The 25,805-nt window shown below is 39.9% G+C and overlaps 2 protein-coding genes across 15 annotated transcripts in view; one reads left to right on the forward strand and one right to left on the reverse strand.

Annotated features, from left to right (window-relative positions):
• Positions 1 to 25,805, reverse strand: part of CASK (calcium/calmodulin dependent serine protein kinase) — a 515,778-nt gene that overhangs the window by 177,514 nt on the left and 312,459 nt on the right. The window lies entirely within an intron of this gene.
• GPR34 (G protein-coupled receptor 34) lies at positions 541 to 1,651 on the forward strand. The gene has a single exon (XM_049767303.1). It carries the CDS (start codon positions 541 to 543, stop codon positions 1,639 to 1,641), a length of 1,101 nt encoding a protein of 366 aa, XP_049623260.1. The 3' UTR covers positions 1,642 to 1,651.

Consider the following 25,805-nt stretch of genomic DNA (forward strand, 5'->3'; position numbering starts at 1 on the left):
CCATGTCTGCCAGGAGTAACCCCTGACCCCTGAGTGCCACTGGGTGTGACCCAAAAATCAAAAAAAAAAAAAAAGAGCTGCATTTCTCTTCAGTTTCATCTCTATTTACCTAACAATGTTAATCCCTAAGAAAAGATGATTTTACAGATGAACGATTAATTTTAACATGACAAATAAACCAAACCATTTCCATATACCATAGTCAAAGGAAAGGTTGGAGAAAGACTTATCCACAAGATTTTACTATTCTTGCTGCCTATTTTGTGATACCATAATGCACATGGAGTAATACATAATACACAAAGTGTGACTATCCAAATGGCCCAAAGGAAGGTAAAAGTAAAGTTTTTCACAATGTCTAATAATAGATCTGCTGTTATTCATAATCTGAGTTCAAGTAGTTGTCATTCAAAAAGCAAGTGAATTAATGTATGGTTTTCTGTTACAGGAAAAATCTGAAGATATAAAAACAACGAAGACCATGTCATCTAGCGTGTTTGCATTTTGATCTGTACGAAGAGAAACTGCACTGGAACAACCATGACTACTTCAGACAGCAGCTGGCCTGGAGTGCAGGCTGTAACAAATCACAGTGTCATACTGCCCCAGAATGTCTCTGGATCTTTAAATTTCACTAAGTGTACGATGGATGAAAAATTACTTTCCAGTGTGTTGACAGTATTTTATTCTGTTATTTTCATTGTGGGACTGGTTGGGAACATAACTGCCCTGTATGTATTTCTGAGTATCCACCGCAAAAGAAATTCCATTCAGATATACCTTCTTAATGTAGCCATCGCAGACCTCTTACTTATCTTCTGCCTCCCTTTTCGGATTATGTATCACATAAACCAAAACAAGTGGACACTAGGTGTGATTCTTTGTAAGGTTGTGGGAACACTATTTTATATGAACATGTACATTAGCATTATTTTGCTTGGATTCATCAGTTTGGATCGTTACATAAAAATCAATCGGTCTATACAACAACGAAAGGTAATAACAACTAGACAAAGTATTTATATTTGTGGTACAGTATGGGCAATTGCTCTTGTTGGATTTTTAACCATGATTACTTTAATACTTAAGAAAGGAGATCATAGTTCCACAATGTGTTTCCATTACAGAGATAAGCGAGATGCAATAGGAGAAGCCATTTTTAACTTTGTCCTTGTAGTCATGTTTTGGCTAATTTTCCTACTAATAATCCTTTCATATATTAAGATAGGTAAGAATTTGTTAAGAATTTCTAAAAGGAGATCAAAATTTCCAAATTCTGGTAAATATGCCACTACAGCTCGCAATTCCTTTATTGTACTGATCATTTTTACTATCTGTTTTGTTCCCTATCACATCTTTCGATTCGTCTATATTTCTTCACAGATAAAAGAGTCACCTTGCTATTGGAAGGAAACTGTTCACAAAATCAATGAGGTCATGCTGGTTTTATCATCTTTCAATAGCTGCTTAGATCCGGTCATGTATTTCCTAATGTCCAGTAACATCCGCAAAATAATGTGCCAACTTCTTTCTAGACGGTTTCAAGGAGATGCGAGCAGGAGTGAAAGCACTTCAGAATTTAAAGCAGGATACTCATTGCATGAGACATCTGCCTCAACTAAAGTTCAGCCTACTTTGTAAAGCACGTGCAGTAAACACATTATGATGAAAACATGGCCTCTTAATTCCAAAAAACCTGAAAAAATGTAATAGAGAGTACTTAGATCTTTTTCTTTTAAGTTTTGGGGCCATACCTAAGGGGCGATGCTAAGGGATCACTCCTGGCTTTGTGCTCGGAAATCGTTCTTGGCATGCTCAGGAGACCATATAGGACACCGGGGATCTAACCTGTGTCGACTGAGTGCAAGGCAAATGCCCTACCCACTGTGCTATCGCTCTGGTCCCCTCCAAGCTCTTCTTTGTGATACTTCATTTGCTTCCTTGTAAACTATTTTAAGAGAAAGAAACCATAATACCACTAAGCTTTTAATCTTTATGTAAAAACATGTTTAAAATGGATTGTTAAACTAAATCTCTTAACATAGATGATAAAGTTAAGTGCAATGTATGGCTTTATCAAGTGAATAATTTCAAAAATATTTTTCAAGTCACTAAAGCGGTGATTAAGAATCAAGCACCAAATATTAATTTCAAGTGTGTTTAACACTAACCTAAATGATTCGAAAACCAACTTAACATGTTAAAATATATATGTTCACTGTCATCTTAAAATCTTGTAAAATTTGCCACTGTATATTCACTTATGACTAAACCTCTATAGCAGATAAAATAGTACTTAATAAAATTCTAATAAAATATAATCACCCACTCTGCATCAATTCTAAGATAGAAATAACAAGTGCTCAATGTAAATGAAAATGAAATTAACAGATGAGCTGAGAACAGCAGGACTTAAAATTGCACTTTACTTAAAATAGTCTATAAACAATCCAGCGATTTTGGACCACATTTTTATAGAGAACAATTGAAAATATGCACACTCTATAATATGTAGAAAGAATGCTAATACACATGAACATTCAAATGAGTGCAAGAAAACAATGCTCAGTGAACTGCTGTTTCTATTACTAAGTGATAGGAAACTGAGATAAATATGTATCAGCAAAGATAATGTAACAAAACTGTAGCTTATTTACAAAATGCAAGGCTACACCATGCCTCAATAAGATCAATCACACCTGAACTCATCAGTAAGAAGAATTCTCAATGAAAAGTTTGAGTAAAAAAATTGAGGGGCCAGAGCAGTAGCACAGTGGTAGGGCGCTTGCCTTGCACGCAGCTGACCCAGAATGGATCTCGGTTCAATACCCTGCTGACCCACATGTCCCCCAAAGCCAGGAGCAATTTCTGAGTGCATATCCAGGAGTAACCCCTGAGTGTCACCAGTTGTGGCCCCAAAACCAAAAAAATGTTGTAAATGTATCAAATGAAATATCATTTATTTAAAATATAAGAACACAAAGAGCATGTTCTTTTAGGATCTCTACATATGAAATAAAGTACAGAGCAATCAAGGCAATACATGTGTATCAATGTCTTAAAGTGAAATCTGGGAATATTTCACATTAACACAGCAAAAGTTACTGTTTGTTAAACTTGTATGATGCTTCATGGGCTACCAGCAGATTAGAGTTAAAAACAGCCAGTTGTGGAGACCAGATAGTATAGTGGTTAAGGCACTTGCTTTGCCTGCATCCAATCCAGGCACCACATCTGGTTTCCTGAAGACTGCCAGGAGTGATTCCTAAACATTGTTGCGTGGGACCCTAACAAATCAGCAAATTGTGAAAATTTTATGTATATTCAAAATGATTGGATAGTAAGCCCTAGAACTCAATGAATTGCTGACATATATACGAGATCAATGAATATTTGTTGAACAGCTGAATGAATGAAAGAAAGAAATAGAGGGAATGATTGGATGAGAAGTAGTGCAGGAAGGGAAAGTGAACCTATTTAATATTTTCTTAATGAATATATCTGGATATAACTTCATACTGTAATTTTAATTTGGGAATGTTACTAAGGTACCTATTCACAAGATTTTATTTAGCATTTCTCCAGTCAGTTCTTTGGTCACAGAATTACTGGTTATATAAAAAGCTTCTTATGACCAACTCCAAGGATCCATTCTGAAGTTTCTGTAACAGTATAAGATTACTTTTACTGGGCCCGAGAGATAGCATGGAGGTAAGGCATTTGCCTTGCATGTAGAAGGACGATGGTTCAAATTCCGGTGTCCCATATGGTCCCCTGAGCCTTCCAGGAGTGATTTCTGAGCATATAGACAGGAGTAATTCCTGGGCTCTGCCAAGTGTGACCCCAAAACAAAACACACACACAGACACACACACACACAAAGAATATTTTTTACTATCAAAATACATTTTTTGTTGTTTTGTTTTGTTTTTGGGTCACACCTGGCAGCACTCAGTGGTTGTTACTCCCAGCTCTGTGCTCAGAAATCACTCCTGGCTGGCTCAGGACCATATGGGAAGCTGGGATTCGAACCATCATCCATCCTTGGGTCAGCTGTGTGCAAGGCAAACACCCTACCACTGTGCTATCTCTGTGGCCCTATGTCAGAATGCTTATTATAATTTTAAGTTCTAGAAACAAATGTTAAAGAACATGAACTCTGGGGTTGGATGGTAGAGTGTATGCTTAATTGCATGAGGCACTGAATTTGAAATCTCTGTACAAACACACACACACACAATGCCAATTTTGTTATGATTGAATTAAACAAACTTTTTTTTTTGTTTTTGGGCCATACGCCCTGGTGCTTAGTGCTTACTCTTAGTTCTGTATTCAGAGATCACTCCAGCTGGGACTGGGGGAAGGTCTATATGGGGTGCTGGAGATTAAAAGTTGTGGCTGAGGGCTGAAGAGATAGTATGGAGGTAGGGTGTTTGCCTTTCATGCAGAAGGTCGGTGGTCCGAATCCCGGCATCCCATATGGTCCCCTGAGCCTGCCAGGAGCGATTTCTGAGCATAGAGCCAGGAGTAACCCCTGAGTGCTGCCAGTGTGACCTCCCCCCGAAAAAACCTTGTGGCTGTGTGCAAGGTAAGCACCCTACCTATTATACTATCTCTCTGGTCCCATGACTGAATTAATTTTAATTTAATTAATTTTGATGAGATTATGTTTATATAATTCTCATTTAGGTATAGTTCAATAAGTACACATAACTAGTTATCCAAAGAAAAGGTCCAAACAAGAAACATTTTAGAAAACAGAAATTCATAGAAAAATTAGTCTCAGAAAAAAGTAATTAATATATTAATTACTTTGCTTTAACAATGTTGCTTTTCCCTTTCCTTTCTATCTTTGCCACTGTTGTATGGTTTGGAAGTTACATACATGCCTGGCTGTGGTGTCCATACATAGTAGTCATATTCACTGGGTCACATATCAAATTGTGGTGTTCAGCTCTGTGCTCCCTGAAGCTTGCACCTGATTTTAGAGGTGCTGATGCTGGCAGGAGTCACACTCCTTTAATTATGATGCTCATAATATATTGTGTGCTATGGTGTGCTCTCACACTGCTCACCACCGGGCTTGCCTCATGGCCATGCTTCCTGCACAGCTTCTGGTTGTTGTTCTCACATACACCTGGATATGCATGGCTGGAAATTGCGTTACCAGGGATAAGAAATAGTACAGCTGCCAGAATCAAATACCAGCATCACACTTCATACACGGGATGATACCAATGATTTAATTTGTAGCCTCATGCTTGTATTGTAGGTGCTCTGAACCTCAGCTATTTAAATTGTTGAGGATGGAACTGTGTAACTGAAATGGAAAGTCATGAAAACCGGGTAATGGTAAAAAGGTTTATGAACGTGTAATGAACTAAAATTGATTTCAAATCAACTGTGTAATGAATCTGAGATGTTTCTGGCAGTTTCTTGGCCATGCTATAAGTTATGAGCGATTCTGGCACTCCTGCTCTGATAATTTAGTCTTTTTGTTTTAAGGTATGAAAATGCTGATATTTCCTTCAAGTTCTTAAAGTTAAAAAAAGAGAGAACAGTGGTGCTTGCCCTGCAGGTGGTCGACTTGGGTTCAAACACCAACACTACCAGGTATAACCTAAAATCCATAAATTAAAAACAAATTTGAGACAGGTAAACATTACTCAATCCTATATGCTACTACTGTAAAAATATAATGAGTGGGTAAATTATGTGATTATTTTTAGTTTTGTGGAATATTAAAAGAAACAAATATATTCATAGTTCTAGAAAATGTCTCATTAGTAAAAATAAATTATTCCTAGAAAGCATTGCATAATGGCATTCTTAAGTGAAAATAACACTAAATGGTTCCAGAATATTATCCAGAATATTACCAGAAATAATGTTATTTCTGGGAGAAAATTCTTTTCTTCTGTTTGAGGATTGATTGCAAGTGTTCTGTATTGTTGAGTCACATTTCTGCCAAGAAAAATTTTTTTTTATAAAAGTCAACCTATCATGGGGCTGGAGTGGTAACATAGCAGGTAGGGTGATTGCCTTGCATGTGGCCAACCAGGGTTTGATCCCCAGTATCCCATAAGGTTTCCCCAGTACCACCATGAGTGATTCCTGAGTGCAGGGCCAGAAGCAACACCTGAATATCACCAAACATTGCCCATCCCTACCAGGCATGGCCCACTCAAAAAGAATAAAAAAGTCAACCTGTGGGGCTAGAGCAATAGCACAGCGGTAAAGAATTTGCATTGCATGCAGTCAACACAGGACAAACCCCGGTTTGAATCCCGGCATCCCATATGGTCCCCTGAGCATGCCAAAAGCGACTTCTGAATGCAAAGCCAGGAGTAACCCCTGAGCACTACTGGGTATGACCCTCCCCCCAAAAAGTCAACCTATCAGCTCAGAACAAACTTTATTTACTGATATAAGTTCCACTAAAACATACCTTTAAGTATCCTGAGTAGCCAGAATGTTTCTGAATTTTTAGAAGACCATGTCACAAATTTGTAAAATTCAAAGCTATCTATTATGCAATATATGTTCAGGGAAATGTTTCTAAAAATACTTCTCATGTATGCAAAACTAAACAAGGGCAAAATTCACTGTCTGGTTGTCAAGGTGATATCAAAATGCTAAGTAACAATATTTGGGGAAGCAGTCTATAGAAATATGGGTTTTACAAGGATGAACTTTCCTATTTGGTATTTACTGTATATATGCATATGTATGTGTGGTTCTCAGGTGACACCTGGCTCTGTTCTCAGTGGATCTTAATGTGATGCCAGGAATGGAAGGAATCCAGATTTCCTATTAGCAAAAACTTTTCTCAGCCCACTGAACTCTCTCTCAACCTATAATTGTGTATTTAAAAGATCAGGCTGTTAAAAAATGGAAACTGAGTTATAGTAGATTGTATCACAACTTGTTTTGAAAGGATTTTCCAGGGGGCCAGAGTGGTGGCACAGGAGGTAGGGCATTTGCCTTACACACGCTAACTTAGAATAGATGTGATTTAATCCCTTGGCATCCTATATGGTCCCCCAAGCCAGGGGCTAATTCTGAGCGCATTCCCAGGAGTAATCCCTATGCGTTGCTGGGTATGGTCCAAAACCCAATCTCCCCCCCCCAAAAAAAAACCAGAATTTTCCAGAAGGTAGAGCAATAGTATAGAAAGCATTAAAAGGCAAGTAGGGGGGCCCGGAGAGATAGCACAGCGGCGTTTGCCTTGCAAGCAGCCGATCCAGGACCAAAGGTGATTGGTTCGAATCCTGGTGTCCCATATGGTCCCCCGTGCCTGCCAGGAGCTATTTCTGAGCAGACAGCCAGGAGTAACCCCTGAGCACCGCCGGGTGTGGCCCAAAAAAAACAAAACAAAACAAAAAAAAAAGGCAAGTAGGGCACTTGACTGGGGTTCAATTACAACCTTCCATATGGTCACCCAGCCTCCTTGGAATGATACCGAAGTGCAGAGCTAAAAAGAAACCCTGTTGTGGCCCACAAAGAAATACAAATTCCTGGGAACTGCACCCACAGGCCACAGTCACTGCATACCAAAAGCCCAACTTCACTGTTCACAACTAATCTTTACAGTGGTGTCAACCCCCCAAAATCCCATGTACACTGATTTTGTCTCCCATACTGCCTGGAGCACCAGCAGCAACACCAACATCCTTATATAGCAGTCACCATGTAGATTCATCAACCCAGTTCTATAGATCCTGGAGTTCCTGGAGCTTGTGTCCAAGAGTGGCACCTCCAAATTCCACAATAATAACAGCCAGTAGGAACATACCAGATTAGATGAGAAAGTAGCCTAGAAGCCAACTAAGCTCAATAAAGAAAAAGTTACACAGAAGATTCAATAGCAACAAACAGCTCAGCAGCCCTCAGAAGGAGACTTAATGACCCAACTGTGAGATATAACAATTTCCACAAATTTTATTTACTGAAGTATTTTTCTATAATTCCATTAGCTACTTAATTGTAACAAGTAATATAAAATAAATTATTTTGTGCCTAAGGGGGAAGCTTGATGGTAGGGTCAGAAACAGGGGACAATGGTTAAAGAATGGTCACACTAGTGGTGAGACTGGTGTTGGAACACTGAATGTCTGAAACAACTGAACAAATTTGTAACAAATTTGTGTTTAATAAAAGTACAAAAAAAGTTCAATTCTCCATTTCCAAATTAAACAGTTTGGTGGGTGCTTTTCACTCTTTGCCTTTTAGAAACCAAGCTCAAAAAACCTCTTCTAATCCTTGTACATACACAGGATTTCTCTATGGTTGGCATCTAAAAGTGGAAATGTTTGGTTGTGAAATAATATGCATTTTCAACTCAACTGAAGCTTTTTTTTAGAGGGGGTAGGTCCACACCCGGTGACACTCAGGAGTTACTCCTGGCTACGCGCTCAGAAATTGCTCCTGGCTTAGGAAGCCGGGAGATCAAACCACAGTCTATCCTAGTTTAGCACGTGCAAGGCAAATGCTGTACCGCTTGCACCACAACTCCAGCCCCTCAAGTGAGTTTTGATAAAACACTTTCAGGAGATTCTACAATCTATATACCTAATCTCCCACATGTTAATTTGTGAGTTCCTGTTTACTCACATCACCGCTGGTACTCAGATTTAGCAGAGGACTATTTTAGCCATTCTGGAGGTGTGAAGTGGCATCTTCTTGTGGTTTGAATCTGTACCTCTTTGTTAGAGCATCACTTCCTGTGCCATTGTACGCATTCTGGCTTCTTGGTTGAAGGGTACCTTAATACCTAGGAAACTGGACCAAAGATCAACAAACAGGCTATGTCCCAAGCCTAAAGATAGTTAAGGTAGTTTTGTCCTCAGTTTACACTTCCTTGCAAAGCCTAATACTTCACTTTGTTTAGGCTTGAAGACAATGTGTTTCAGAGGACTGGACAGGGGGATATTATTGTTTATTCTGGTGCCTATTGAGCTAGAACATGCCTTCCTAAAAAAACTCATTGATAAGTAAGTCATTGTATGGCAAGAACTTTAGCATCAAACATAAACAAATGGGGCTACACCAAACTAAAAAGCTTCTGCATGGCAAAAGAAACCATTCTCAACACAAGAAGACAGGCAACTGAATGGGAAAAAATTTTTGCACTCAACATGTCCAATAAAGGGCTGATATCCAGAATATACAAAGCACTCAGAAAGATGAGCTCCACAAAACCAAATAAAGCCATAGAAAAATGGGGAGATGAACTGAAAAGACACTTCACCGAAGAAGATCGAAAGATGGCCAACAAACACATGAAAACATGTTCACCTTCACTCATCATTAGAGAAATCCAAATCAAGACAACAATGAGGTACCACCTTACACCAGTGAGGATGGCTCACATCAAAAATAATGGAAACAATCTCTGTTGGCGGGGGTGTGGTATGAAAGACACTCTCATCCACTGCTGGTGGGAATGCCCCCTAGTCAACCCCTATGGAGAACAGTCTGGAGAGTGCTCAAAGAACTCAGAATTGAGCTGCCATTTGACCCAGCAATTTCTCTCCTGGGCATCTACCCCCAAACCGGAAGGACATTAATCCCCAAATATGTGTGCACCCCATTATTTATTGCAGCACTCAGTATAATAGCCAAGTCTTGGAACCAACCTTGATGCCCAATAACAAATGAGTGGATCATTAAGATGTGGTATCTATATACAATGGAATACTACATGGCAGTAAGAAATGATTCAATCATAGACTTTGCAGCAACATGGATGGACCTTGAACATATTATGTTAAACGAAGTCAGAAGATGAAAGATAAACACAGAATGATAGCACTATTCTGAATCACCTAGAAACTATACCATATATACAACTAATATTCAAAGATCAAATAACAGGATTTAACAGGGTAGAAACTCCGAACACTGAAATACCACATATATACTGGGCAGAAGTGCCCAGAACACATGAAAGAGGAACATCATAAACTCTCGACCACACATTAAACCATAAAGAAACCAACATCTGCAGAAACAGCAGCGTAGAGTGAACAGGTATGTAATCAGCCTGATACTGCAAAGGCTCATAATAATCTCTTAGGGATCTTATACAAGGTTACAGGTAAAGAATACCATGGGAAATCACTGACTACAACCGAAGTATTTCAAAATAATACGTGTTAATGCCTTAAGCTTAATATATTCAAAATAACCTCTCAGCTTTTCTGTCCACAGGTGTTCTTGGATACAAAGGATGGACAACCTAAGATGGCATCTCAGAGCTAAGCCACACGAGATACCATACCCAGGTTGCGTTACAAAATTGTCCGGACAAAACTTTTTAACACACCCTTTATCTCTAGGGCATACCTTCTTTTAGGACCTGAAGCATGTGACCAGCAGACCACTGAAGCAGCAACGGTGACCTGCAGACTTATACTAAGAGGCCCACTCATCGTACATATTAAAGCAAAATGACATGCCCCCACTCTTTTCACCTCTCTTCTCACTACTTCCTCTTCCTTTTTTTAATTCCCTATCTAATCTTATTTTCCTCTCTCTTCCTTTCTGCCCCTGCCAAATACTCTCCCCTATACCCCCTACAGGAATCTGACTACCCCTTCACCCCTCAATCCCATCCAGATCTTCCAATTTATTAAAACTCTTCACCCTCAGTTCTTAACCTATTAGGCATCAAGACTGACCTCCTACCCCAACGAACCAGTACCCAGCACCCGAGCGAAGAGACATCCGCTCAAACCCACACCTCATCCCCGGCAGGAAAAGACAACCAACACCCCTAACTGACTCATGCTGTGTGACTCTCCCTACCAACTTATCCTATCGAGGACTCTTGCTGGATACCAGACTTAGCCATAAAAGGACTCCCATTGCAAGAACTTTACACAAGACTCCCCCTCAAATCTTTTACCAATCTCAGGAAGGGCAGGGTGTGCAATGAAAAGGTGCCTGGGAACCCACACCCCACAAGAAAATCTCAAAAGGCAATGGGAAAACATTTACTTCCATCATAAGTATAAGACCTGTATAACACTAGCTCTTTATTTTTAATTTCATTTTACTTACAATCATTTTTCACTATACATATGTGAGCAAATATATATTTTATTTCTATTATTATGTTTTTTGGGTGTGTGACTTGTTTCTCTGTTCTTTTCACCCCCGAATGCACCGGCAATATAATGAAGCACCATTTCTTCCTGCAAAGGCCCACTAAAAAGGGGAAATCCCATGTATATAAAAAGCTCTTATCTATTAGAGATAAGAACTCATACTTATTTACAATACAGGGGAATCTCCCACCTTGAAAATATGTCATGTGGATCCATCTTAGATGCCAGAAGATTATACACCAACCATCCAGACTTCAATCCTGAACCTTAGACATAGAATCAACACAGTTCTTCACAACAGCCACAGGAACCAAAGCCCACCTGGGACATCTTGAATACTACTCGATCTCCAACATGTGCCAGTTCTAATATAAGATCCTGACAACGAGGAACTTGGGAACAAATGGACATAAGAACAGGTTATCCTACCTTACCAACTAATGATAAACCAAATTGGAAGACTTACTATACTATGGGCTGTGCAAAAGCCAAGAATGTGATCTACAGATGACTGGCTGATAGAACCATGACCGGGCAGTATGTATTCTGGGACCAACAAGAAAGCCCTAGTCTAGGTTCTGGTCTACGTCCTACATAACAAACATGACCTACAACACCAGAGTCCTGACTGAGGCAATTGCAACTGAACGGGTCTTCTGGAATCATAACGAAAGATGATATCCCAGACTCCATCCGAGCTTCAGCGCAAGGGCCAAGACCACTAACCACAGAAGACAGATTAAAATGACATCAAGGAATCAGAACTTCTAAAATCACAAAGAAAGTCATCACCATAAGTTCCACTCCTTGACCTGTGCACAGACTGAGACCCCTAGATTTAGAGGTCTGTCTTTATCATCCAGATCGGAGCAGAAGTCTTCCATACAGCACAAAAACACCAAGGAGAGAGTAAATGAATGTGAAAGGAGTCTATAGATAATCCCATGACAATATATTCCAAGGGTAGGGAAACCCTGTATCTCTTAGGCCAAGGGGATTCCCATTTCGGATGACCCCCAACATTTACTGTGCCTATGTGGGGGCGGGGGGAGAGACAAAAACACTAAATAATCCTTTTTTTAAATTTTTTAATTGTTTATTTTTTTATCTAGTTTTGATCGAATTCTTTGTTTTGGGGTAAATATTGAAGTAGTTGTCCATTTTTTAATTATATATTTACTTTTTCTTTCTTCTTTTCTCTTCTTCCTCCTTGCGCCTTGTCATATTTCCTATCTCAAGACCATGGCAACTATGTGGTGCATATTTTTATGGCTGCAGTGCTCACTGAATATCTTATTTGATTCCTCTTTTTGAACTGCTGTGGTGTTTCACCTTCTTCTTTTCCCCATCGTCTCTCAAACCAAGGACGAAAGCCCCTAGAATGACTCTGCTCATAGTTGGCGTAGTCGATTTTTACCCCATTATATTACCTTTCTCTTCCTCAAACAAATCCACATAACTTGATCTTTCTAGTCCCACCTCCCAACTAGAGGGGGCAATAACGGAGGCACCAAGACCAAACAGTTATAAGCCCACTAAGTAATTAACTAGACACAGAGGGGATCACGCATTCTAGCAGCCCCTGGGGGGAAGAGTGGAGGATATGGGAGGCAGGATGGGAGCAGTTGTGGGAGGACAATTTGGTGGTGGGAATTCCCCTGATTCAATGTATATATGTATCTGGAATATTACTTACGATATGTAAGCCACTACAATTAAAATAAAAATTATGTTTAAAAATAAGTAAGTCATTGTAGTAAAATAATAATTAAATTAGTAATAAGTAAACAAGTTAATAAGTAAATTACTGTAATAACAATATTTGCAGATGCAAAAGAAATCACCTAAATGTAGAACTGTAGTGGAAATTTGAATTCATTATTTTAAAAATATAAAATCTGGGGTTGGTTGAGGTCTAACCTGATGGGTCTTAAGCCTACATCGTTGGAAATGCCTCAGAGAGGATTGTGGCTAGCCTGATGCTCAGCCCACCTGGTAGGCCTGGAAGATGGCAGCCCTACAGACAGCCCAAGCAGAAAAGAAGAGCTGATGTCAGGGTTTCCTCTAGGTGCTGGGATCTTCCAAAAAGCTCTGCTGGATGGAATGTGGTACCTGATAGCCAGGTGGGAATAACTTGGACCTCAGCTTGCTTTGAGGGTAGCTGAATGAGCAGTAGCAGCCCAGATCACATGACCCTAAAGATGACAGAGTAAGTTCTGGGAAGAAAACAGATCCACTGCAGATAGACTCTCAGAAGTGGAACCACTTTCCTTGGGCTGAGACTCATAATGGATGAGCAGGTGGTCAGAGGCATCCCAGAGAGAAGATGAGAACTGCACACAAGATGAATTAAATACAATGTTATTTACACTTAAAACAACAACAAAACCCTGGGCAGGAGTGATAGCACAGTAGTAGGGACTTTTCCTGGGCTGACCCAGGACAGACCTAGGTTCAACCTCCAGCATCCCATATGGTCTCTGAACCTGCCAGGAGATATTTCTGAGCACAGAGTCAGGAGTAACTCCTGAGAGCTGCTGGGTATGCCTCCCCCAAAGATATAAAATTCCCTAGAAAGCTAGGGAAAACCAGATCTTTCTTAATCTCATGGAGGACAACCATTGCATCATGACTAAATGCTATACTCAATTGCAAAGTGCTAAGAAGCTTGACTTGATATTTTAGACAAGCTCTTTTATCGCTTTTTGCAAAATTGGTTTCAAGGTTATGAATTCCGTATCTATTGCCTGCTTCTGAAGCTTTGCATTCTATTCTATTCTATTTTCTATTCTATCCTATCCTATCCTATCCTATCCTATCCTATCCTATCCTATCCTATCCTATCCTATCCTATCCTATTCTATTCTGAATGATAATCTAGTTGGATAGATTAATTTTGGTGAGCTCTTCATTCCATTGAGGGTTTTTGTTTTGTTTTATTTGTTTTGTGGTTGTTGTAGTTTAAATGTATCCAACCACTCTCTTCTGACTTGTTAAGTCTCATTTGACAGGTCTGCTGTGACTCTTTTGGGTTTTCCGATGGGGTTGTCTCTGTATGTTAGTCCCTTTTTTTTTTTAATCTCACCACTTTCAATATTCTTTAACTTTTATTATTAGGTTTATAATGTGTCTTGGAGTTTTTCTATTTGGTCTATTTTCTTCAGAATCCTCCAGGTCTCTTGGACCTCTATGCTTTCACTCCCAACTATGGGAAATTTTATGATATCTTTAAGTAGTGGTTCTTCATTGTTTATATAAGTTGCAAATAAATTCTACAGCATGGGCCTTGTTTTTTATTTTATTGATGATGTTGCTAAAATCATAAGCAAAGCTAAAATTTTTTGAATCAATATACTCCATCTTAATATATACCTTTTGAAAGACCAAAAGACCAAGCCATTGAATTTTTGGATAAAATATCTCATAAATAGCATTCCAGACATAAAATTTAAGTAGAAGTCAACAGGACATATTCTCCCTTTTTTTTTTTTTGGTGTTTTTTGGCCACACCCGTTTGATGCTCAGGGGTTACTCTTGGCTATGTGCTCAGAAATCGCCCCTGGCTTGGGGGGACCATATGGGACACCGGGGGATCAAACCACGGTCCGTTCCTTGGCTAGCGCTTGCAAGGCAGACACCTCTAGCGCCACCTCACCGGCCCCGTACAGGACATATTCTGAGCACAGGAGCTACAAATATTTCCTGAGAATTAAATGAATTATTCAAATGCCTGAGTTTAGATTTGTAAAATAACTTAAAAGTAATATAAAGTCTCCTATACTGTTAAGCATGCCTTGCATGTGGCTGACCAGGGTTCAATCACCAGCATGTCATATGGTTCCCTGGGAATTCACCTGGAGTCAGTTCCCAAACCCATATCAGGAGTTATTACTTAATGTAGAGCCAGGAATGATTCCTGAGCACTTCTAGGAGTGAATAAAAAAAGGTGGGAGTAGGAGAGAGAACTAGGACAATGCTGGTATAACACACACAAATATAATCCAGGGGAAGAGTCATGATTAAAGGACCAGGAGGAACAGGAGCCCATTATTCTATTGGTAAAGCCAATGCAAGAACTATGATGAGAGCCCATAACTATTTGTAGCTCAATGTCATTAAACATTATTATATCATGAACTGGGATGCAGCATAGCACATATAGCTTGGCATATTTTCGCATTCTGGAGATTTGCCCACAGCCCACCTAAAATGTATACTCTTGGCTTTTCAACTTTGGAGAAGCCAGAGTTCTCTTTTGAATACCATCATCCCTCCCTTCTTCCCTTTAACTCTCTCTTTCTTATTTCTCTAAATAAAGCTGTTTTATTTGAAACCCAAAAAGGATAACTATAGTAACCAATGTGAATTCAGTATTAATATTATGACTCCATCACTATATAACTCTGGACAAGCTCTTCATTCTCTATAGAAAAAGCATGTGTAACAGTAATTATCTACTGACAGGGTTGTTTCAAAGACTAAATGAATTAATAAATGTACCAAGAGAAGCAGAAAAACCTTATGCATCTAATTATTCAGATGCCAAGGGTAAGGCAGGAGGGCATCTATATGATGGATAGGCCAGAAGCTAAAGGTAAATATCATAATGAGGAAGAAATATAGTAAAAGCTGACAAGCATCATATGAAGTAGGAGGAAGTAATTTAAAGAGAGCAATTTGCCGTTAATAATAGCAATGCCCAGGATAGGAGCAATAAGTACCCATTCTATTTTGTACTGGTCTCAACCATATTACTGAAACTTGAGTAAATGTGTAAAGAGTAGGAGGGTTAGGGAAAGGCAAGAGTAAGAGCAAGGAGAGGAAGAAATTGAGAGAGAAATGAAAAGGAGAAGTAAAGGGGAAAAGAGGTAAGTGAGAAGCAGAGAAGTGAGTAAACAAGGGGAGATAGAATAGGAGACATAGGGAAAGAGGGGGAAAGAAAAGAGTAGGGGAGGAGAGGACAAAGAGGTTTTGTGAAGAAAGGGAGCTGCAGAGCAGCAAGTTCCACATGATTAGGAGAGAGAAAGGTTTAATCGTTACAGCTCTCATGAGGACTAACAAGCTAGTGATTCTTTGCTAACAGAATGTTTCACCATAGCAGGCTGAAGAGGTAGCCAAACATTTTTGGTCTGTTTTTGGGTCACATCGAATGGTGCTCAAAGCTGATTCCTGGCTCTGCACTCAGAGAGTACTCCTGGAAGGCTTGGAGGACTATATGGGGTGCTGGGGATCAAACCTAGGTCAGTGGTGTACAAAGCAAGTATCTTACCTGCTTGGCCCCTACTCTAGCCCCTGGTCAAGCACTTTACACACCTGAAGCAGAGGCCCTTTAGAGTTTTTTAACTTCTACATTTGGGGTTTCAGAATATTCAGTGCCTTATTCTACTGAGTAGTGACCGGGGCCTCCTACAATCAGGTACCCAAACAGGAATATGCTCACTTGTGTGAGGGTGGTGGGAAGGAAGCTGTTTCCCTGAATCACTTCGGAGGCATGTTCCTTAGCTTCCTTTGCTTGACATACAGTAGACTTGCTTTAGATGCATCACTAGAAAGACCCTGTAAAGGCTATGAAAAATATGGACGATTCTGGGAGGTTTGTGGCATTTGCAATAGGTGGTCCAGTTTCTTCCTGATCCTCAGCTTGGTTCTGTGTAATCAGTGACCCAGCAGGTTGCCTTATTGCATTTCCTTATGGGGACAAGGCACTCTGACAGAAAGCCTGAACTCATATCACTGAGAAGGGCACAGGAATGCTGAGTGCCCACTTTAATTCCCATGTGAGGATACCCTCATAATTTAAGGTTTCATTGTTTGTCCATAGTGTTGTGTTGCTTTGATTTTTCTACTCTTTTAATCTTTTAATCTTTCTTCTCTTTCAATCTGCCTTCACCACAATCTAAAGTCCTCTTCTTTTGTGTTTATTGCCCTTGATTTGGCAGGAGTAGAAATGTTTGTTATCTTGTGGCCATTTAGTTTGGACGCAAGAGGAAAAAACAGTATTTCCTCTATATTGAAAAGCAACTTTCAGCTGGCTGCAAAGGGAACTGATGAGGTTTGCATGCATGTTCATATTCAGTTCCCCTTTGTGGCCAGCGAGGCTTGAAAAACACTGGAACACCCAGGTCAGCGCTTGTGGAGACCCATTAAAGGTTCAAATATATGGGGCAAGCTGTGAGTGGAGTCAACTAAGTAAATGTCAGTCTCATGCTCCAACAGCTTGTACCTAGGAGTCTACAAACAAGGAAACCTTGAGTAATGAAGACAACCTAGCATGGTGAGGGCAGGGGAGTCCAGCAAAGATTAGCATGGGTACCACGGGCCACGGGTACTCTCTCTCTCTCTCTCTCTCAAACACACACACACACACCGAGTACTGGAGATGCTCATGACTTAATACACTTAATGACTTAATACTTAGGCATTCAAGACAACTAGCAGAAACAGTCTTTCCTCCAGTTTTGAGAACTTGGATTAATATTCTGAAAACAGGAAAGAAAGGGAAAGGCAATTTGCAGAGGATATGAAGTATCAATATAAAGCATGGATTCCTGATACTCCAAATGTACCTTTTAATATTTAGAAACTGAAAGAAATGACATGCTTTTAGTTTTGCTTTTAGTAAGGGCTATATTGAGCAAGGTTTACTACTGCCTCTGTGTTCAGGGCAGAACTCCTGGCAGTTCTCAGGAGACCATATGTATTCGCAGGGATAGAAATGGGGTTAATCTAACTAACATATCTGGAGCCTGTAGTTGGTCTCATGATAGTATGCTTTAAGAGTAGAGACACCCTGTATCTATTACGCTGAAGGAATTTCCTTTCTAATTTCCCCAATACTTACTGAGCCTATGCAAAAAAATTGCCACATCTGCCCCCATTTTTAAAATTTATTTATTTTTAATTATTTTATTTCACTGTTTTTCTTCTTTCTTTTTCTTTCTTTCTTCTTGTAATTTAAGTTATATTTATAGCTTCTAGACAGGGGCTCTTGTTCGCTTTTTATTTTATTTTTTATAGAACCATAGAACATGAATCATCTTATTCAGCCTCATTTTTCTATGTCTTCCTTCAAACTGAGAATAAAAAGTGGATGAGACCCAAGGTCCAAGCAGTCTCAGGAACATTGAGTGGAAATAAGAAATGGTCAAACCTAAATACCCCAACCAAATCAACGACAATAGAATCAAGAGAACCAAACTACAACAAGTTATATACAAAAGAAATTTGTCACAGTAGTAGTCTAGGGGGCTAAAGGTGGAGGTATAGAAGGCATGCTGGAAACTATGGCAGAGGGAGGTCAACAGTGGTGGTGGAAATGGCCCTAATTCATTGTCACTATATACCTGAAATACAACAGTGAAAGACTTGTAATTCACATTGGTCTCAATAAAAATTATTTTTAAAAAAGAGAAAAAAAGGAATGGGATCAGTCATGTGCAAGGCAAACACTTTAACTCCTGTGCTATTTTGCTAGGCCCCAAATGACATTTTCAATATCAAAGTGAGATACAGCATGCTTCCCTTAGCAAAGGAAATTTTTCGAGAACAGTGGGCCCTTTGGTACACATATTTTGTTACCTTGTAAGGAAAAAACCAAGATAGGAAGACACAAATCTAGTTAGAACACCATAATTTCAAGGATGTGAAAAGAAATCTAGTAGGTTCAAAAGAATAGATAAGGGGTCAGAGCAATGATATAGAGGGTAAGGCATTTGTTTGCCTTGCAGACAGGCAATCCCAGCATCCACATAGTCCTGCCAGGAGTAATTCCTGAGTGCAGTGGCAGAAGCAATCCCAGAAACATCACTGGGTATATCCCCCAAAGAAAGAAACAAAAAGCCATCAATATTCTCTGAAGTTTCTCCTATCCAGTGTTGAAATTTGGCAACAAGTGAGTAAGGTGCTTGTCTCACACCGGGCTGATCCAGGTTTAATCTCCAAACCCCATCATAATAGTCTGAAGTCTGCCAAGAGTGACCCTTGAGCACAGTCCTAAGCATTACTGGGTGTGGCTCTAAAACCAAACAAAACCAAAAAACAACCAAAAAACACTATCCCCCTAAAGTCTTTGCACACCCCTGAACAAGACCTTAAGGGTCTTGCAGCTCCCAATAAGCTCTACTAAAACCCTGGAGCCACCCTCTTTTCCTTTTTCTTTGCCTTTTTCTTGTTTTCAGGGAGGCACATCTAGTAATGCTCAGGGTTCACTCCAGGGTCTGCATTCAGAGTCACTTCTGGTGGTGCTCAGGGGTTATTCCTGGCAGTGCTTAGGGGATGCTGTGGATCAAATCCAGGTTGGCCACATACAAGGCAAACACCTTACCCCTTATACATCACACTGGCTCCCTGTAGGTGGTGGAAAATTTTAAGGTGAACCTTTCTCCCAATTTCCTTTTCCCTAACCTCTTTTTTTGGTATGTAAAAGCTCATCTGGATTACAGGACCTTCTCCCACCCTGCTTGGTGGAGTTCTGGATAATAAAGGAGTCTGGCTTTGTGCTCAGGAGAAGGAGCACATCTGAGAGAGAAAACACATGGTGCATAGATAGCATATGGCAGAGAGAGGCCATGAAGAAAAAAGCAGGCTGACTGATTAATCTTTTACTCATTGCTTGGAGTATAACTTCTCTGCTGCTACCCTGCTTCATCAGGTCCATTGGCCTAAGGGGTTAGAAACACAGTGCCTGGGCGGCTTCACCCAACTCATAGATATATATTTAAATTTTTATTTTACAGCTCCCTTCTTTTTTAAAATTAAGGTACTGTGACTTACCAAGATGCTCTTAATACAGTTGTTTAAAGAATATAATGTTCCAACACCAATTCTACCACCAATGTCCCCTCCCCACTACCAATGTCCTCAACTTCCCTCCCACCTTGCCCCTTGGTAGGCATATAGCAAACTTATTTCATATTAATTGCCACCCCAAAAAATAATTAAAGGAGTGTGGAGCCACTCTGTTCTAAACAATTCAGGGATGAAAGTTCACATAAAGGGAGATGCTCCAGTCATCCAAACATCCCGGCTGAGGCTTCTGATGTGTGAGTGATGCCAAGTTGGAACTGTCAGCCTCAGCTGAGGTGCCATAACTAAGAAGCTACAAGAATGACCCTGGGTGAGATGGACAGAGGAACTGCCCAGCTGGGTCCAAATGTCATTGCAGAACTCAGAGAAGACAAATGGTTACTGTCCTAGGCCACCAAGTTAGGTGTGTCTTTGGGAGAGGGTGGGTGGATGGCTTTGTACATAGATAAATGATGCATATCTAATATAAGCAAAGCATATGGATGATATTAAAAATGTGACAGCAATTATACTAATTTTGCTAGCAAAAGATACATGGCCTTGAATGATCTTACTTGAAAGATATAGGCTACAGGAGAGGGGGTGGAATAGGAGATAAGGGGGGGGGCAAGATATCTGCTTTCTAGACCACTGTAGGGCATGCAAAAGCAGAATTATGGAAGATGTAGTGTAACTGTGTTCTTAGAGATAAGAACAAGCATGTGCTGCACTTGATAGAGATAGCAGAATAATGAAGCAATCCAGTTGAGGATGTTTCCTTAGATGAAGGGATAGGAGTTCTTCATTAAGTTGACATGAGGACATGTCTAAGAGGATTTCTACTGCTGTTTATTAGGCAAGCTATGAATTAAATTACACGAACAAGCTCTTTTCATCATGAGCCTTTTAGCACAATGTTTCAAACTCTGAGCTATGATTATTAAAAGAGAAATGGACAGCTGATGAAAGGTTACACATCTAAAATGTCACATTTTCTTTTTATTCCCTAGAATGTTTTCTAAAGGTGATTCTTTGTATACTGCTTCAAAATGAACACCCCCCCTGCTCCAGCCAACACACACACACACACACACACACACACACACACACACACACACACACACACACGACATATCCTATTGAAGAGATCTGGCTGGATTTTATTTGCTTATTAAAACTGGCAGGGTTGTCAGCAATCAAACATTGAACCTGGGGGTCTCATGTAAGTAGGGTATATACTGTATCCAGGGGCGAAACCCATATCCCACAGAACACTTTTATTATATCATGATTATAGAGCTGTGCAGTTAGTAAAATAAAGAAGTTTAAAAATTAGAGATTTAAAACACAGAACCTTTAAGTTGTATTTTGTTTCTGGTTACAAAGCACAGGATGCTTTGATCTCTAAATGTCTAGGACTGGTAATACATTGCCCTCTGCTGGTAAAAGTATTGCCAAAGAGTCTAAAGAGAGTTGAGTTTGAAAGACATGTCTTAATTTAACTGAGGTTTCTTCTTTCCAGTTTTTCTGTGAGGTATTTCTAGAATTCGAAAATTCCAAACCAGAACGTGAAAACTGGCGGGCTTTCGCAGAAGCCAGCTGCCCTGTTTGGGACATCAGACAGGGAAAAGCCACGAATCTGCGCCTGCCCAGTGGAGCCCAACTGTGAGTGCTCCTTGTAAATGTTTCTCTACTGTCCTCTTGCGTGAAACTCTTGGGAGTGGGGCAAAAGACGCTCCAGAAATCTGCTCTCCCAGACGCCATTTCCAGGGCGGGTCTCCAGAACGTGAAAACTGGCGGGCTTTCACAGAAGCCAGCTGCCCTGTTTGGGACATCAGGCAGGGAAAAGCCACGAATCTGCGCCTGCCCAGTGGAGCCCAACTGTGAGTTCTCCTTGTAAATGTTTCTCTACTGTCCTCTTGCGTGAAACTCTTGGGAGTGGGGCAAAAGAGGCTCCAGCAGAGCACGGCCGTTCCGCTTCGCTACGCGGCCGTGCGCTCTTTCTAAGAAAAGAACACCATCGCAACAAGAAGAAAAAATCACACTAAGAACTGAGCTATAACACAGAAGCAAGCATTCCTCCTAGGACTGTCTTCTCCGTTGAATGCTTGGGCCTAAGATTTGATCCAGTGTGAGGCTTCACCCACGGAGGACTCCCCTCCCCTAGAGACAAGTCAGCCCATCCAGAAAGGGCGGAGCCAGAGAAGTGTGCTGCCCACATCATATAGCCAATGAATACCACCACAACACGTAGAAAAACCCAAAATACAAGTGTGACAATGGGGAAAAAACGCAGGCCAGCATCAGACATAGAGAATGAAGAGGACAATTCTGATGACCAGATAATGGCCAACCAACTAATCAACCTCTCAGATAAGGACTTTAGACTAGCAATATGGAATATGTTCAAAGAACTCAAAGAAACCATGAATCGAGTTGAACAGAACACTAATAAGAACCAAGAAAATATGAAGACAGAAATCACAAAACTCCAAACTGAAATAACATATCAATTAACAGGCCTGAAAAAGTCAGTAAACGAAGTGAATGACAAAATGGATAAGCTCTGGGACAGGATGTCAGAAGCTGAGAATAGACTTGGTGCTGTGGAAGATGAGATACATAACAATTCCATACAGCAGGAGAGATTGGACAAAAAACTTAAAGCAAATGAGCAGACAATGGAAAAATTAGTCAAAGAATGGGAACAGATGAAAATAGAAGTCTAAGATAAGATCAACAGAAACAACTTAAGAATCACTGGAGTCCCAGAGACCCAGGAAGAAAATTCCCAGGAAGAATCAATGGTCAAGAACATAATTAAAGAGAAACTTCCAGAGCTAAAGAATATAGGTGATCAAATCCTACATACTCGAAGAGTACCAACCAAAAGAGACCCCAGAAAAAACACCCCAAGACACATCCTAGTCACAATGACAAATCCCACAGATAGAGACAGAATTCTGAAAACAGCAAGATCAAAAGGGGAAATTACATTCAAGCAAGCTTCCCTGAGATTTACAGCAGACCTGTCACCAGAAACACTCAATGCCAGAAGGCAGTGGTGGGATATTGGGACAAGACTGAATGAAATGAATGCTTCACCTAGAATACTGTACCCAGCAAAACTCACTTTCCGGTTTGACGGAAGAATACATGGTTTCACAGACAAAAAACAGCTCAGAAACTTTACAGACTCAAAACCAGTCTTAAGAGAAAAACTGAAAGACCTAATCTAAGACAAGACTGACCAAAAGACACACCAAATTTCGATATAAAGATGGCATTAAATCCCAGGACAATTCTTTCTCTCAACGTCAATGGACTAAATGCACCAGTTAAGAGACACAGAGTGGCTAAATGGATCAAAAAACTCAATCCAACCTTCTGCTGCCTACAAGAAACGCACCTGAATAGTCAGAACAAACATAGACTCAAAATAAAAGGCTGGAGAAAAATTATCCAAGCAAACAACACCCATAAAAAAGCTGGAGTGGCCATACTAATATCAGATAATGCAAACTTTATACTCAGGAAGGTTGTAAGGGACAAAGATGGACATTTTATATTAATCAAGGGGTATGTAGAGCAGGAAGAAATCACTCTCCTAAACATATATGCACCGAATGAGGGGCCAGCAAAATATTTAATACAACTGTTGACAAATCTGAAAAATAATATCAATAACAACACAATAATTGTGGGGGACCTCAACACGGCTTTGTCAACACTGGATAGGTCAACCAGACTGAAACCCAACAAGAATATACTAGACCTGAGGAGAGAAATGGAAGAAAGAGGCCTAGTGGATATATATAGGACACTACATCCCCAGAAACCTGGGTACACATTCTTCTCCAATGTACATGGGACATTCTCCAGGATAGACTACATGCTGGCACATAAAACATATCTCCATAAGATCAAGAGGATAGAAATTTTGCAGACTGCCTTTGCTGACCACAAGGCTCTGATATTATTTGTGAATTCCAAAGGGACTCAGAAGAAAAACCTTAACACCTGGAAGTTAAACAGCCTCATACTCAATAACCAGTGGGTCCGAGATGAAATCAAGGAGGAAATCAAAAGGTTCCTGGAAACAAATGACAATCAAGACACAAACTATCAGAACTTATGGGACACAGCAAAAGCAGTACTGAGAGGAAAATTTATAGCTTTGCAAGCACACATCAGGAAGGAAGAAGGAGCTTACCTGAGTAGCCTAATGACACAGCTAATAGAACTAGAAAATGCTCAACAAAAGGACCCAAAAATAGGAAGACAGAAGGAAATAACAAAGCTGAGAGCAGAAATCAATGAAGTGGAAACCCAAAAAACAATCCGAAAGATCAACGAAAGCAGAAGTTGGTTCTTTGAAAAAATAAACAAGATTGATAGACCACTGGCAAACCTAACAAAAAAAGAGAGAGAGAGAAACTTGATAACTCGTATTAGGAATGAAAAAGGAGAGATCACTACTGACATGAGAGAGATTCAAAGGGTAATCAGAAACTACTTTGAGAAACTCTACGCCACTAAAAATGAGAACCTGGAAGAAATGGATAAATTCTTGGACTCTTATAATCTTCCACGGTTGAAGGAAGAGGATGTAGCATATCTAAACACCCCCATCACCATTGATGAAATTAGAATGGTAATCAACGGTCTGCCGAAAAACAAATGCCCAGGCCCAGATGGATTCACTAATGAATTCTTTCAAACTTTCCAAGAGGAACTACTACGAATCCTGGCAAGACTCTTTCATGAAATTGAACAAACGAAAACACTTCCAAATAGCTTTTATGAAGCCAACATCACCTTGATACCTAAACCAGACAGAGATGCTACAAAAAAAGAAAATTACAGACCAATATCACTGATGAATGCAGATGCAAAGATCCTCAACAAAATCCTGGCAAATAGGATTCAAAGCCTCATTAAGAAGATCATCCACTATGATCAAGTAGGTTTCATCCCAGGAATGCAAGGCTGGTTTAACATCCGTAAATCTATCAACATCATACACAACATCAATAACAAGAAAAATAAAAACCACATGATCATATCAATAGATGCAGAGAAAGCATTTGATAAGGTCCAACACCCATTCTTGATCAAAACTCTCAGCAAGATGGGAATGGAAGGAACCTTTCTCAATCTAGTTGAAGCCATCTACCACAAGCCAACGGCAAATATTATCCTCAACGGAGAAACACTAAAAGCCTTCCCTCTAAATTCTGGTACAAGACAAGGCTGTCCTCTCTCACCACTCCTATTCAACATAGCACTGGAAGTACTTGCTATAGCGATTAGGCAAGAAAAAGATATCAAGGGAATCCAGATAGGAAAGGAAGAAGTCAAGCTCTCACTGTTTGCAGATGACATGATACTCTACTTAGAAAACCCTAAAGACTCTACCAAAAAGCTTCTAGAAACAATAGACTCATATAGCAAGGTGGCAGGCTACAAAATTAACACACAAAAATCAATGGCCTTTCTATACACCAACAGTAATAAGGAAGAAATGGACATTAAGAAAACAACCCCATTCACAATAGTGCCACACAAACTCAAATATCTTGGAATCAACTTGACTAAAAATGTGAAGGACCTATACAGAGAAAACTATAAAACTCTGCTCCAAGAAATAAGAGAGGACACGCGGAAATGGAAACGCATACCCTGCTCGTGGATTGGCAGGATTAACATAATCAAAATGGCAATACTCCCCAAGGCATTATACAGATTTAATGCTATCCCTCTAAAGATACCCATGACATTCTTCAAAGAAGTGGATCAGACACTTTTGAAATTCATTTGGAACAATAAACACCCTGAAATAGCCAAAGCAATCATTGGGAAAAAGAATATGGGAGGAATTACTTTCCCCAACTTTAAACTGTACTACAA

Source organism: Suncus etruscus, chromosome X, assembly GCF_024139225.1.
Source record: "Suncus etruscus isolate mSunEtr1 chromosome X, mSunEtr1.pri.cur, whole genome shotgun sequence".
Lineage (NCBI taxonomy): Eukaryota > Metazoa > Chordata > Mammalia > Eulipotyphla > Soricidae > Suncus > Suncus etruscus.